Below are 15,911 nucleotides of genomic sequence, written 5' to 3' on the forward strand. Positions count from 1 at the left end.
CTTTTATCTGTCTTTATTTGCTCCCCACAACCTGGGGGTTTTCTAAAGCTTAAACAAAATCACACACAAAAAAGAAAAACACCAAGTACTACACCATCTCTAACAATTTATTACTCAGAATTCACAACATGATATACAAAAGTAAAGATTTCAAAAGCACAGAATACATTTTAACAGCCAAAATGGAAGAAAAGAACCTTCACAAATGAAGTAATGCAAAGTTCCACCTGGAAACCAGAGATACACGTCTACAGTACAGGTAAACAGGTATGTGTTTGGATACAGATACAAGAGAATGGCACAAAGTTCACAGATCTGTCCAGAGAAGGGGAATTCAATTCAACAGCTAATATAATCGCCAGTTCACTCCAGTAAGGCACACAGACACTGGGGTTTGAGGGAGGTTGTCTAAAACTATTTAAGCCACTGGTCCACATGTCAATGCTCAGATGTATTGACATGAATAGGATGTTTGCATGACACAATAAACAGTTACAATTCAATATCAAGGCATATGACACAACTCATTAGTGCTAAACAATTTGTACCCAAGTACCAGCTTTATGGTTCTTTTGGACCTCAGATCATGAAACAAACCTCCTTTGTGTGAAATCCTGACAGTTAATATATGAATCATGAAATTAAAGCGAAGGGGAAACTCCCACTTCACGTAGAGCCCTGTGATACAACAAAAGGTCACCGTACTTGGTCTTTATGTGCTCAAGACACCAGCAGTAACTCATCGCACTGATATTTCCTCATTGATAAAAACACAATTTTACTAGGAGGGAAAAAATGAAATCAAATTGTTGTTTGAGCTTTTGTTTCATGTGTAATGGCACTGTCCCTCGACAGGCAGTACGTATTCTCGTTACAAATAAAATGTACCTCACAACCACATTAACCATATAATCTTTGGCCGAAAATAAATATTTCCGGGGTATAATATAATATAATACAACAGCATTACTGAAAAGACCACATACAAAATACACAAAGCTCCACACAAACAGAGAAGGGTGACTGTTGGCATAAAAAATAATCAGGTCTTTGAAGAAGAATTAATGCCAGAGTGCTTCTAGCAATCTGTTTCAGCATCAGGAAATTTGTGCTGGCCATAAAAGTATCTGCCCTGTTCCTGGAACCACTGAGACACACACACAAAAGATTAAATGGATAATAGAAATAATAATATAGTGATATCATAATATAAATGAAGTCTGAATGAAAGCTCTTTTTTGACATAATACCATATACTTTATGTAATAAGAAAGAAGCATGTTTAAAACAAGTGTTTCAAGTTTGTGTAGTAGTGCTTTATACTTGTCCATAGTTTGTGCCAACTATGGCTTACAAAATAGAGAACATGTGCATTTAGTCTAATTTTACTTCTCTAAAAAATAAAATTAAATCGCATCGGTCAAGTCGAGCAAACAATGTCCAAAGTACAGCTGATGAGCTTCTAAAAAAATTATGAAAATAAAAATGGCTACCTTCGTTGGTTTATTGATTTAGGCCCCTGCTACCAGACTGTATAAAACTATTGTGTCTATGCAGTACCATCATGTCTGACAGCAGCTACATGACTTCTGAGGAGAGTAAAGGAGATGATTGTCAGAATTTAATCACAGCCTAAACTTTTGTGAAAGCTTGACCACTCTGTGCCTTCTAGTATCCTTTTTGTGTAGCTTCACCCAGTTGAGACACTCATGCATTTGGCAATACTGAGGGAGACACAAAGGACGGGAAACGGCAAAGGAGCAAATCTATGGACCTGGGAGGGGACAATAACCGGGGCGGAGTCAACGGCAAAAAGTTCTCCTGCTCCTCACTGAATGAAGACCTCCTGATGTAGGTCGAGCAGGATGCGGGTGAAGTTGTTGATTGGTCCGATCGCGCTAAGCGTCATGGAAGCATCCTGCCCCCACAGCAAGTTGGGCCCAAACACCACAGCCAGGTTGGCATTGGTCATCTTATTGACTTCACTTTCAGCAGATACCTGCAAATCAATAACAATAAAGACCAGAAACACTAATAAGCTTAGAGGAGAAAATAGGTAAGAAATACTGAGCAAGATCGATAAGCAGGGATCTTCAATGCTACATTGAGTTTACCTGTACAAATATCAGGTTTTTTTTTTAAGGAAAACCTTAAATTAAAAATGGTATGGGGGAGGGGTCATATTTTTAAAGTGCACCTATTATGGTATTTTAAAGGTTCCCAATTTTGTTTTAAATAAGTTTTGGCTTGCATACATCCAAGGTAAAAAAAAAATCCCCTCATAATATACACTGCACATCACCTTATATCTCACATGGTTCCCACTCTTTCATGAGCACCAGATTCAAGGACTAAAGCACCTTTTATTTTATATCAAGCTCAATAAATGTTAGTTTGTTACTACCAATCTAGACAGTATCAAAAACTACTTTATACTACTAATTTAAGGTGTATATGATCTTTTTAAAATCCTGATTGGTTAAAATCCACTGGTTTTAGTCTTATTTATGAATCACTACTTAATTAAAGCCTTAAAATATAGAGAATACTATGCAGGAAATTTGCAATTTAATTACATTTTATGAATAAGATACAGAACCCCTAAAGGGACTGTTGCAAAACTAAAAAAATATACAGACTTTCATATGCTCACAAGAAACTTTGGTGTGCTCACGAGAACCATTTTATGTGCGCACAGATTTTTTGCGTGCTCATGTTACGATTTCTATTTTATGTATACTGTCTATAACATATTTCCTTTGTGCATTTTACATTTTGCTATTAAGAAAATAAGAGTATCGATGCATATGCCTTAATAAAATATATATTTGCTCAAATATTGTTTGGCTTGAAACCAGTGTAAAAATATGGGTCGCATTGGACTGAAAAAAAAATAACAGAAGAGCTCTGTGTCTGGCAGTAAATGCTGCTTATGAAGTGGCATAGATATATTGGTTTCTCCAGTTACCTCTGTAAATAAAGCACTTTATTTGGCATTAATCATTGGAACCTTGAGTAACTAATTTTTATGTAGTTCAATGTGTAATTTTATATAGTTCATGCCACTTTTTTTTGTAAAAATCTGTTTTTTCCTGCTTTCCCCCAATCAGTAGTGCTGTTTTGTTCTGGCTTAAGCATCACATGAACTAAATTTAGTTAGAATAGCGTGATGCTATATTACAAAAAAATTTCATGTTAAATTCAAGTACTTTGAAGGACATGTTTTCATTTTCACAGACTTTTCAAATCTTAAATTTATGTCTCTGAAATGTAAGTACTTTAGAAGTGAGAACCCTTAGTGTCTGGTTCCCAGAGGATAAAGGATTCAAACTCTCTAAATCTCTCCTTTCCAAAAGCCTACTCTGCTCTGATTGGGTAAATGGCAGGTCAAAGTACACCTTGTTCGCTGTTGCCTATGGTTTATTAAAGACCATAGGTTGGCATTATACAAATTCATTTCTTTCTTTTGGGAGACAATAACTACATTTATCATGCAATTTGATCTTTAAAAACTTTGCAGACCTTTTATATTCATAAGATATTATATTGCACACTGCATGAAAGGTAATATCTGAAAAAGCATCATATAAGCACTTTAAATAAATACATTTAAAATAAATGTAAATCTAAACATTAAAAAAAGTTATGGTAACACTTTATTTTAAGGTTCAGTTGTTAACTATTAAAAGGTTAGTTCACCCAAAAATGAATCATTAATCATTTAATACACGTTAGTGCTGCACCAACCCGCGGGCCGCTTTTAACAAGTTATTTGGCCCGCCCCGCACCACTGTATATATTTTTACAACCCGCCCCCGCACCCGCGACCATTAAATAGACATACGGCGTCCGCGGGTTATGAGATGACTCGCGCATTACTAGTTCAGGGCTATCATGTCAACAAGTGCACGCGCGATGGCATCCCCTGTTGTAGGATGACAGATCTTACGACAGTAGTTGAGGACATTATTTTGTCCCAACTGTAGGGGGACCCCGAGAGCAAAAGTTACCCAGTGATGCTTTAATGCCTTATTCTGCATGACCTTATTCTACATCCCTTAATCCTACCAATACCTAAACTTAAATGCTACAAAAACTAGCTTACTAACTATTAATAAGCAGTAAATTAGAAGTTTATTGAGTCATAGTTAATAGTGAATATTTGTTCCCCATACTAAAGTGTTACCAAAATTATATTTAAAATTAAATACAGGGAAAACATTGATTATGATATAAGGAGAGGATTTTTAATAAATTATATTTAAAAAAGGGCACAACTTTTCAGTAAAAAATCCTTAACGGCCTACTGAAGTTTTTTAGCTTTTAATATGACTATGTAAGCCTTAAAGTTATAATAAGCTGTTATGATCCAAAACAAAGACAAAATTTGCATTTAGGAGATAAAAGCATTCAAAACGTACAGGTTCTCATTTCCGTTAAAACGAATTACAGATTTTGATGACATCATTGCAGACTTCACCTTCTCGTCAAATCTTCTGTCCAATCAAAATGCTCTTTAGAATCTACTGCCCGCCCCCTACACTGCTGAAGCTGCGGCTGATATCGGTCCGTTGGTCACACATTTACTAATTTCAACATGGTGAAAGACACACAGCACACTATATATGCGATAGGAAACGATTCAGTGTAAATATGCTTTCATTTGAGGCGAATGAAGTCTGTTTTAATGTTAGTTTCACGCACCGCAGCAGCAGCGCGCACACGCGGCTCTGGTCTAAATTTAGACTACAGACACGAGAGCGCAGCGTGGATCTTATGCGTGAGTCGCATTTTGAATTCTTGAATTTGAATTATGCACAGAATGCTGCATTTCAAAGCGTTATGGAGGAGATTGATAAACTGTTAGAAGTAACTGGCTTTACCAAACAGAAAGGCTCTAGTCAAACTGTTTATTAGCTAAACACTATTGGCTGTTTCAAAAAAGGGGAGGAGCTGCTAACAGCTGGAGCTGTTTCAGGGGAAATTACATCAAGACATTGAATAATGCGGCGCGTTCCAAAGCACTTCAGTGGGCCTTTAATGTCGAACATTTCTGATTACGATAAGTATTACCTGAGCAAGGAACTTTATGAGGAAGCGCAGTGATGCATAGTTCTCCTCAGGAAGTGACATCAGCAATGTGCGAATCCTTTCTGCCTGAGACTCGGTGTCAACATCTGATAACACACAAGGAACTGTAAATTGTTTGTAGGCAAAAATGTGTTTTTAGCAAATCAGTTAAAAATGTCAGTAAAGGAGGTGTACAGACATGTTTGTGTGTGAGAGCTGCTGGTGTATGTAGGTGGTATGTGTGTGTGTTCTCACTGTGGAAGTTGACAATGTCATTGTAGAGCTGGTAGGTGAGCAGCGGCTCTGGCAGTTCTCTGAGGAACATCTTTAGAATCATAGCTGCCAAGTGGACATTGTCCAGCTGAAAGAAACTCACTTCCTCTCCTACAGACGCACACATGCAACATTCTGAGGACTGATGTTCAACGATCTTATGAACAGGAAATGTTTACAGAGCATCACATGACTTTACCAGAATTATATTTCAGCTTAATTTCCTTAACCAAAGAAACATTTGCAGAACGCCGGAATATTCCCTCTGTCTGGAGACCTACAAGTGAAGATGGAAATTAAATTCACATTCTCAAAAAAGCAAAGCAAATAAATCAATTTCAACCCACAAAGGCTATATATATAAAGCAGTAAAAGACCAACCATTCTCTTGCAGGTATCCAATAGTATCACGCATGACTAGCGGGATTCCCTCCGAATCTGCTGCCCGGTGTCTCAATCTGATTACAAACAACAAAAACTCAATCTCAATAAGCAAAGCTACAAAAAAACTCTAAATGTCACTGGCAGGGTCAAGAGTACATTCAGTCTCAACTTAAGAATAAAGGTGCTTCATGCTTTTCGTCAGTAACAGTAGCTGTGTGAAATGTGAGAGGAAAAGTATAAGGAAAACTCACGCTGACAGTGGGACACCAAACTGCTGAAAAGGAAGAGGAGGACTATGGGGGGGGGAGATTGGTCCAGGGATGACAGACGGCTTCAGAGACAGACGGATCTTATCATCATACCTACACAAAGAAACTACTGAATGAATTTCTGTGGGGCAAAAAAAATTGCCCAAGCACATACATGTTCAACTGCATATATGAAAGCATGACATTGAATATATTCTTTCTTACTCTCTGACTCTGTTGGGAATCACCAGCTGATCACACTTCACAACCTCCTCCAGCTCACTCAAATAATTTATGTAATTTATCTTCTGGCCAAACTTAAAGCTGTAATATGAAGTAAAGAATACAGGCTATGAGATATCAGAATAAATCAGAACCTTAAAGGGTTAGTTCACCCAAAAATGAAATTTCTTTCATTAATGACTCACCCCACTGTCGGTCCACACCTGTAAGACCTCTGTTCATCCTCGAAAAACACAGTTTAAGATATTTAAGATTTAGTCTGATGCCTTTCTGTCCTTTGAATGCAAGTGTATACCTACTTGCTGTCCACGTCCAGAAGGTAATGAAAACATCATCAAAGAAAAGAAACCTTTTAAGAGGTTTATTTTAAAATAAACCGTATAACGAGCAGGCCAATATCGTGACGATTATTTGAAATCAATCGACAGAAGCCAATATCGTTATCACGATTAAAATATGATTAATCGTGCAGCCCTAATCAAAGTTGTCCATATGTGACATCAGTTGGTTAGTTAGATTCTTTTGAAGGTTCGACAATACATTTTGGTCCAAAAATTACAAAAATACGACTTTATTCAGCATTGTCTTCTCTTCCGCATTTGTTTTCAAACCTCAAATAAAGAATCAAATGGTCGCGATTCAGCAGATTGATTTGTGATTCATATCGCCAATGTCACGTGATTTCAGCAGTTTGACACGCGAATCGAATCTTGAATCATGACCGTTTGATTCTTTATTTGAGAAACACGGAAGAGAAGACAATGCTGAATAATGTCGTATTTTTTGTTATTTTTGGACCAAAATGTATTGTCAACACTTCAAAAGAGTCTAACTAGCCAACTGATGTAACATATGGACAACTTTGATGAGATTTTCATTACCTTCTGGACGTGGACAGCAAGTGGGCATACACTTACATTCAAAGGACAGCAAGGCCTCAAACTAAATCTTAAATATGTTAAACTGTGTTTCGAGGATGAACAGAGGTCTTACGGGTGTGGAACGACATTGGGAGTCATTAATGAAAGAAATGTAATTTATGGGTGAACTAACACTTGAAGGAAGACAGAGGTTCATCATATTAAGCATAGTGTGGCACTGACCTGATGATGGGTTTGAAGAGAATAAGGATGGTTCTGATAAACATGGTGGGATGGACTATGTACAGAGCCTTGATATTTTTCTTATACCTGCAACAGGCACAGCGATACTGAAGCTTGATAGAACCAATTGCTCAAGTGTACTTCTGTTAAAGCACTCATGAACTACTCACTAACAAAAGGATCACTCACTTCCTGTCAAACTCCCGATAGGCATCTCGAAGCCAACTGAGAGAGGGCTTGTTCTCACTGGTCAGACCATGATGGAAGTAGATGAGGGTATAATCACTCTCCACATACTTATCAAGAGTCTGCTTCAAATACCTGCACACAAATAGCAATCAATAAATAAATGCAGACCAAACTGTCACATTAGACACTAAACCAAACACAAGGAAAATGGGCACTTATAAGACTTATATTGTGTCTGTCATCTGTCAACTACTGAAACATCAGGTTTCATTTGAAGACTTTGGATGCAAAAGCTTCTAAGTCCGCCTGACGTTTTTCTTTAAAATGAGCATTTTTGTCAGGCTTCTGTTTAAAGGTTCCTAACTAAGAACCTGTACTTCTGAATGGGCTGAGCATGGGATTTAGTGGGTTTGAAGTGAAAGTATTTGATGAAACATATACTATGTGCAGAGAGCATTCACTCAGTATTGTTATCTCATTTTTGACCGAGGTGGCTTTTGGAGTCTTTTGCATTGGAAGTCTTCATTTATACACTTTATAGTCTGTAATATTTGCTCCAGATTTCATTAACCTCAGACAACTCATCTCAAGTTCACAATAAGGAACTAAACAGATGTAAGACATCCGTCTCGATTTCACTTCATTAAAAACGTCAATGCATTTAGAGCATTGTGGTGATTTGACCTCTGAACACATGATTGATTTATTACTCAGCACATACTGAATGGTTGACATTTATGCAAACAAGGAAGGAAGGAAAACCTTGAGATTTAGTTTTACTACGGTATAGACATTTTGCCATTTGAAACTAACTTTAATTGTCTTTTATCTAGACTAATCCCTGAAAAACTGCCAAGTAACGTGACATAGTCCCCTAGTTTCAGAGACCATGTTTAAAGGAACACGCAGACTTTTTGGGACTTTATCTTATTCACCGTATCCCCCCAGAGTTAGGCTTAGCACACATTTTACATGTTGTGATGTGTATAGTTACATTGAATACTGAGACCAACGGAAAATGAAAAGTTGCAATTTTCTATACTGTTATGGCTAGGAACTATACTCTTATTCCTGCATAACAATCCAGGATCTTTGCTGCCATGCCATGGGTGCAGCGGCGCAATAATATTATGCAGCGCCTGAAAATAGTGCCCAGCATGCTCTCTGTGCAAGCAGGTTGACACATTGGTTACGTTAACGGAAGTTAGCCTATTTTCAGATGCTGCGTAATATCATTGTGCCTCTGCACCCATGGTACGGGAGCAAAGTCCCTGGATTTTTACGCAGCCATTAGTGGCACGTTTATAAAAGCTACTTAAACTTCCCAATTAAACTAGGCCCTGTCTATGAAACCAGGTTTTATACATTTTTTATTAAAATTACATTCATTTTAGTCTACTGAAATTAGCTGTTATTTTCAAATGTCATACCAAATTACTTTGTCACACCACAGGATAACAAAAAAGAAAATTATTTATTATTATATTAAAAAAAATCAAAATCTACCTAGGCTTACATCTTTTAACATACTTATCAGATTTTGTTCCAGTATGTAAGAATAAATCAAGAAAACATCAGTTGACAACTCTAAGGACGACAACTCTCCTTGAATCATTATCAGTGCTTCTTTCCCTGTACTTGTTTTTCCTGCACTTGACCTCGATCTTTAAAGTGTCTTGTGCTCATCTACGTATGATAGCCTAGACAAATAATAAATTATGTAATTTGAACCACATATAATTAGGAAGAAGGCAGTGCATATTTGATGCAGTGTATTAAGCCCAGCTTGATGAAGCACATAAATCAAGTAAGAGCAGTGACACTTACATGAGAAGTTTATGATGATCGAGCTGATGTTGGAGGGGCATGCGACAAGCGTTAAAAACGATGACCTTCCGACCAAAGTTATCATCACCTATAAAGAAAGATAAAAATCAAGAATTTTAGCACTAGAATAAATGATAGCTGGTGGTGCTTATGGATTTAATAATTCCTCACCTGCCACCTCCACAATCTGATGTCTGGCAATATCATAGAAGGGGTCATCCCAGGACAGATGTGTAGTGTCACCAAGACTTTTAATGTCTGAAGCTAAAAGAAAGAATGAATACCACATTTCAAACAAATAAAAATATATATATTTTACAGACTTAATCATATCATTTGAATGTAAAATGATACATGGATGTCTCTCATGGATTAAAAGGCATGGCAGTATTCTGTAAGGCCTACAATATTCCAGTCAGAAATGATACAGGGCTTGACATTAACATCTGGTTATATATAAATATTTGAATTGTAGTCTTCTCAAATGGCATCTGAAATAAGAAACTAACTGCAATGTGACACTACAAATCTACAACTCCCATAAACACTATCTGCTCTCTGTGTTTACTCATTGGTCCATTCGTGAAGCCTATTGCCTCGCGCTTGTGTGCTAGAGACTGATGCCACAAGACACTGTAACTAAGTTCGCACTGTGGAGAAGCGAACCTCACGAGCTATGTGCAGGCCCTTAAAAGGCGTAACAAAAATCAGAGAGTTAAAGGTGCACTATGCAATTTTTCCGTCCGCTAGAGGGCGCTTATTCAAAACAAAGGCATAGTTTGATGACGCCAAGTTTGATCGCAGCATCTTGGGACATGTGGTCTTCACCTCACAACCGGTGGAAAATAACAGGGATAGGACTCTGGACGAAATCATGTTCATGGATGCTGTTATTAACGTTACTGTAGTATGAAGCAGAGCAGGACTGAGTGTTGTGGAGCTAAACAAGGCCGCTGGAGCGATTGTTAATGAGATGAACAACACACGCCTCATAAGCAGCGGGAGCTGTGACACTTGCAGCACACTGCTAAGAGTAAAGCGCTTCTGCCAAATAAAACTGGAAACCGAGGGTAACGCAGATATGACGCAACTGACAGGTCCTGTGTGTACATTAATGAGAAAACAATTAACTTAAATGATTTTAGCAGATGTCTGCAATATAACAGAGAGAAAAATGTAAGGGGGTCTTAATACTTTCCGTACCCACTACATTCACACACACACACACACACACACACACACACACACACACACACACACACTAAAGGAACTTTATACTTTACTAAAGGACCTTAACAGAGCCAAGTATCTGATAATGAACTGTAGTATTATACACTTCATATAATCTTGATTTGGTTGTGTACAGTGGTCACTTACATTTAAAAAGATTGTAAATCTAGCTCTCTATTTTTTTTTTCTCTTTTGAAAGTTGTGAAAACACTATCATATCGTTTTTCACTCTCGTTCTACTTTGCTGCAGTCTCTGAGCTTCACTAGCTCATTAAGCTCAATCAGATGATGAATCAATTACACCGGACTTCACACACCAGTCCACTCATAGTTTCCCTTGGTAAGAGTGGCAAAGTGTTTCTCTGGGTGTATGCCTGTGTCGTAAGTGTGTGTGTGCTTCATGACTAATGCTGCATGACACCTTGAGTTCTCTGCTGGCTCTTAAATAGGAAGTGACAATTATGTCATCAAGAAGTTTCAGCTTCATTTACTTCTAAATATAGTAAGCATACGGTTGGAATTCATGATAATGGTTAGTTCTTGGCAATGACTTCCTTTTGCTCACATAGCTTTATTTTCCACAAAAAAAACTGTTTGATTCTACTAAAAGAAACTACATTTAAACATTATTATTATTTGTATTACCATCCTGTATGACAATTTCAACTCAAGTGCACTCACCAGATTTGCTCAGGCTAACAGGGTCATCTGGTGGCCACTGTTTGTCCTGTACCAGTTTGAGCTGGTCCAAGGCAGCACTAGGAGAGTCGTCTCCTCCCAGATCATCTTGAAGGTCCACCAACAGGTCAGAGGACATGATGGTCCTCTAAGACAACACAATTCACACACAACGTTATACTGAGATCTGCAAAAGCTTAGTTCCCTTTACCTTAGGTTCCTGTCTATCCAGCATAAGCCTGTACAAATGGAGTGTTGCACATGCATGCACAAACTTGCTTGTACATTAACTGGCTGACTCACATGGCTGACCAGTGACCACAATGACTGCTGAACAGGTCCTTTGAGTTTGTTTTGTAACAAAGTCTTGCCATCTATGAATCTGTCCCAGTGAGGACTGTTTAACAATTAATGACATAGAAACATTAGAAATGGTCCTATATTCAATTTGTTTTTTGGCTGACTGATTCATTTAATAAATTTATGTAGCACTTTATTTTAATGTGCATTTGTCAAGTTACATGTACTATTATTATATTATACAGCAGTAAATTCTGCTTAATTACATGCAACTTACCTAAAAAAAAAAAAACATAATTATATTAAAAATATAATTACACTGTAACAAGGACATTCACAATAATGCAAGTGCCCATGCACAATTTATTTGTATTATTATTGTTATTATTATTTAAAGCATTTTATGAGAGGGAAACCAGAATATAAATAAATAACATTATTTAGGATAGGTGTTTATTCATAAATGACACATCTAATAGGAAGCATGTGTGGAAACAAATGAGCTTTTGCGCTGTCTTGCACAAACAATATTTGCAAAACTATTTAATTTCTTCATTGCACTAATATTGCATTAAAAAGAACCGGTAAATTGTCGCATTGCATTCTATTCTGTTCAAATAGCAAATCAGATCCATTAAATAAAGCATGATTTAAAAAAGGATTCGTTTCTAGATCACATCGATGTGCATTCAATCGTTTGGTAAGCAGACTACCATCAACTAACATAATTTGCGGAGCTCTTCATAAAACGGTGCGTTTATTTGAAAGCTTGCCCATAGATTTCATTGAAAAAATTGTGTAGTGGACTAATGCAGTGAACAGCCTCACTAGTCTTAAATTAAGTCTTTTCATTAATCAAAAGCCATTCTGACATTAATGCACATAAAAAAGAACATTACTCCCATATGCAATGTAAATAATCCACACCATCAAGTTTTTTAATTTGCCGTAATCCTGAAGATCACAATATCAATCTTCTCGTGTCAATAGGGTCAAGCTTTGTGAAACTAAACTAAACCTAAATTCTTCATAATATTAATGATGTTATAATAATATTTTGTACTTATACTTTTAGTATTAAAATATTGTGGCATTGTAAATGTGCTATATCTTTGTTATCTGTGTGTGTGTGTTGCTGTAGGGCTACTAAAAGCAGGCGTCAGTAGTAGGGCTCAGACAGTGATCTGCTGTGACAGTCCCTCGCTTTGGTGCCGCGCGGCAATGTGGCTGCCCAGCCGTATACTGACAAGAAATCTCAGTTTTACCCTATGCTCCTATTTATAGCTTTAACCTTAACAGAGCCAGCTTCATAGTTACTAACATCCATGACAGTCTTCATTCTGCTGAGACACCCACCTCCACATTTCTAAATAATAAGATAACAATTTAATTTGAGGTGACGTAACACAGGTCATTAATCTGTCGCTCTAATTAAAGAACATGGCTTATCTCAGTTATGTAGCCTTGTTGTAGATACTGACAGCAATCTTGCTATAGTCTTAGAAATCACATATAGAAGCTCTTATCATTCTTAGTAAGCTAACTGCTGGACTATCTTTGATGTCAGTACTTGATCATATATCCTTTGGTTCTGACCAAACAGCACCCGTCAAAAATCAGTCCTGTTTCACTCTACGATAGTTATCTAATTCATTACCCGGTTCACAAGATCATCAGCAAAAACAATGCGCCTCATTCACAGTTGTGCTTCAGAGGCTTCAAGACTGCAGGCATTGAAGTCAACTAGCACTTTAGAGAGAAACAAAGACCCCAAAAGAGAGCCTAAAACAAAAGACATAAATAAGCCCCAACACCTCCAAAATAATATACGCTTTCTAAAAGACTGTAGCCTTAGACCACAATAATAATAAAATAAAAAATAATGTCTAGTCCCAATGTACCAATGACCTTACAAACAAACAAGGTACGACCGAGATTTCACTATTCACTATACAAAGTATCAAAAATAATACAGGAAAAAAACATTAGGATCTGTGCTCTTGTTTTCTTCTTCCCATTCATCTGGTAGTTTATCTGTGACGGTTCAGCATTCCTGAGTGCCAGTGTTTTTGTCAAGACGCCGCTCATACCAGCTCCATTCGGCTGCACCAATCCCCATTCATAAATGACTAAACGTCTGCTAAAAACTATTGCAAATGCAACAATTATCTGTTGTGTTTCCAGTCTAGTGAAGCCATTTAGCATGGTTCAGATGTGTGCAGCACATCTACCACAGAATAATCTGCAGAATGAACATGAAGCACATTAAAGCAAAGCAGAGTGTGTGGTGAGATTCTGCTAATCTCTCTGCAGTGTCGCCATCTACACATGGATCCAGAGGAGAGAAAACACAACAAATGAACTCTGTACGCCTCAAATGATCTCATCAGTAAATGGGGAGATTTTAGGACAAAACTGTGAAGGTTGTGAAGGTAGTGGAGGATTTACTATTACTGCCTCATGCATGCTACATGGCTCTGTGGTGAGACATGTCTCAATTAATATGAGGTCATTAAAGCTGCATGCATAGTAATAATAATAATAATAATAATAATAATAAATAGCTGTTTAAAATATTTTGAGATTAAACATATCATGTTACAACTGCAGGACACGTCATCATACCAAATAAAAATTCAGTAAAGGCGTACAAAAAGGACAATAAATGTAAGCATTTTTGTTGAGCTGCGCATATCGTTGACTGTAAACAGATAACTATAGACTCGATTTCACTTTTATTTAATTATCTTATACACAATACTACGTAGGGCGGTATGGGAAACTATCAGCATTGGGATCGGTGCTCATATCTTGATCCCTGCCCATGCCCATAACGTTACTACTTTATCTTTGACAGGTCAGTAACGTAATCCTGAGTATCTTCAACAACCACTCATACCAGCGGTTCGCCGAACTTTTCAAGTGTTGGGGTTAAATGGCAAACGTTTACTCTTTTTCGTCGTCTGGTCTAGACTCCTGCTCAGGACAGATATTGTCGGATTCCCCATCGTTTCTAAGGAAACGCAACATCTGGACACCTAACGTTAACTGTGTGTTTACCTAGCAAGAACAGTCAACATGCAGGCATGCGATTTAAATAATACGCAACAGATGACCTCTCAAGTGACGGCGCTTAAGCAAAAATTTTGCACATATTGGTTCGTTGTAATCAGTCGACAGTCTGCTAAGCTAACTAACGTTAGCTGCAAACCTATTTCATCTCGACTTAACATGACGGAAATTCTAACAAGTGTTGTCCTGCCGTACGGCTAGAGGCTTATGCGGACTAAAGGCAACGCTCAGCAAAACCTTTCAGGTTTTATGAAATCAAATAAGGAGAAATTAATTTACCTATTTTGCAACGCTCCCTAATGAAGTCTTCACAACTCCGTCAATCTTGCGAATTTCATGCGGGACTTCCGGTTTGCGAACCGTATAGTTCAGCGCAAACGGCCCGGATGCAGCATGAGAACGTATGGCAACGCCCCCAGGAATATGCTGTTATTATAACCATTGGTTGACCAACAGGTAAAATTGTCAAAACAACAGAACACACGTGTTAAACTGCTTTTGCGTTCTGTCAGGTCTGAACCGCCCAAGAGCTATTTCAAATGTCAGAAGGTTCCTCCATGTCAACACCCCTTCATTAAGGACCACTGAATCTGAGCAACACCACCGTCCATTGTCAGCAAAACAACAGATGGTATTTTAATGAATTACAATTAAATGTTAAGAATTACAGTTGGGGGTGGGGTGGGGGGGGGTTCTAAGTCTAATCATAAAGTGGGACACATGGTGGGGTGGGGGATAAAACAGCTCAAATAAATAAGCAAAATGTTTTCTAAAGTATAGTTGTAGTTACAGACTCCAAAACCAGAAATGTAATAATAATAAATACAAGCTGTGTTTTTTGTGATTACCCTAAAACTGCTTTACATTTTATCATTGGATGACATTTTGGTGTGACATACAGGAATTTAGTAATGAGAGCATTCTGTGAAAATGCACAGCCTCACAAATTACCTTGGAAGATGACATTTTTTAATTAAATTAGTCTTAATAATAATTTTATCTGATTTTAATTTATGTGTATGGAATGCAGAGAAATGAATTATTAAGATTAATTCAATAAAAAAAATATAATTGGTCTTTTAATTGCTAGCATTTTTATTCTTCTTTTAAAGCATGTCAACGATACACCGCAGTTTTTGACAACTCTAAAAAAGAGCCTCTTTGGTGTGTGTTGTAATCATACCCTCAAAATTGTGATCAGTCACATCACTGTTCATTCTCTATTTATGTGGCAAGAACCTGATATTTAATTTAACTGATCTCAAAACCAGAATTACATTGGTTTCATTATAAA

At 37.3% G+C, this 15,911-nt stretch overlaps 1 protein-coding gene across 1 annotated transcript; it reads right to left on the reverse strand.

The window, feature by feature from the left end:
- Positions 1–89: 89 nt before the first annotated feature.
- On the reverse strand, positions 90–15,025 carry arhgap1 (Rho GTPase activating protein 1). The gene is made up of 13 exons (XM_067439456.1): positions 14,897–15,025; positions 11,249–11,393; positions 9,509–9,601; positions 9,338–9,425; positions 7,511–7,642; positions 7,322–7,408; positions 6,201–6,299; positions 5,979–6,089; positions 5,725–5,801; positions 5,543–5,620; positions 5,326–5,454; positions 5,074–5,177; positions 90–1,999 (listed from the first exon to the last, which is right to left on the reverse strand). Exons 2-13 carry the CDS (start codon positions 11,382–11,384, stop codon positions 1,829–1,831), a joined length of 1,305 nt encoding a protein of 434 aa, XP_067295557.1. The 5' UTR covers positions 11,385–11,393; positions 14,897–15,025; the 3' UTR covers positions 90–1,828.
- Between the last annotated feature and the right edge of the window lie 886 nt (positions 15,026–15,911).

This window comes from Pseudorasbora parva, chromosome 1 (genome assembly GCF_024679245.1).
Source record: "Pseudorasbora parva isolate DD20220531a chromosome 1, ASM2467924v1, whole genome shotgun sequence".
Lineage (NCBI taxonomy): Eukaryota > Metazoa > Chordata > Actinopteri > Cypriniformes > Gobionidae > Pseudorasbora > Pseudorasbora parva.

Coding starts and splice junctions, on each gene's coding strand:
- arhgap1 (XM_067439456.1), bottom strand. CDS start 11,384: ATGTCCTCTGACCTGTTGGTGGACCTTCAAGATGATCTGGGAGGAGAC. Junction 5,802..5,978: donor TTTGGTGTCCCACTGTCAGC/GTGAGTTTTCCT, acceptor GTTTGTAATCAG/ATTGAGACACCGGGCAGCAG. Junction 5,455..5,542: donor TAAGCTGAAATATAATTCTG/GTAAAGTCATGT, acceptor GTGCGTCTGTAG/GAGAGGAAGTGAGTTTCTTT.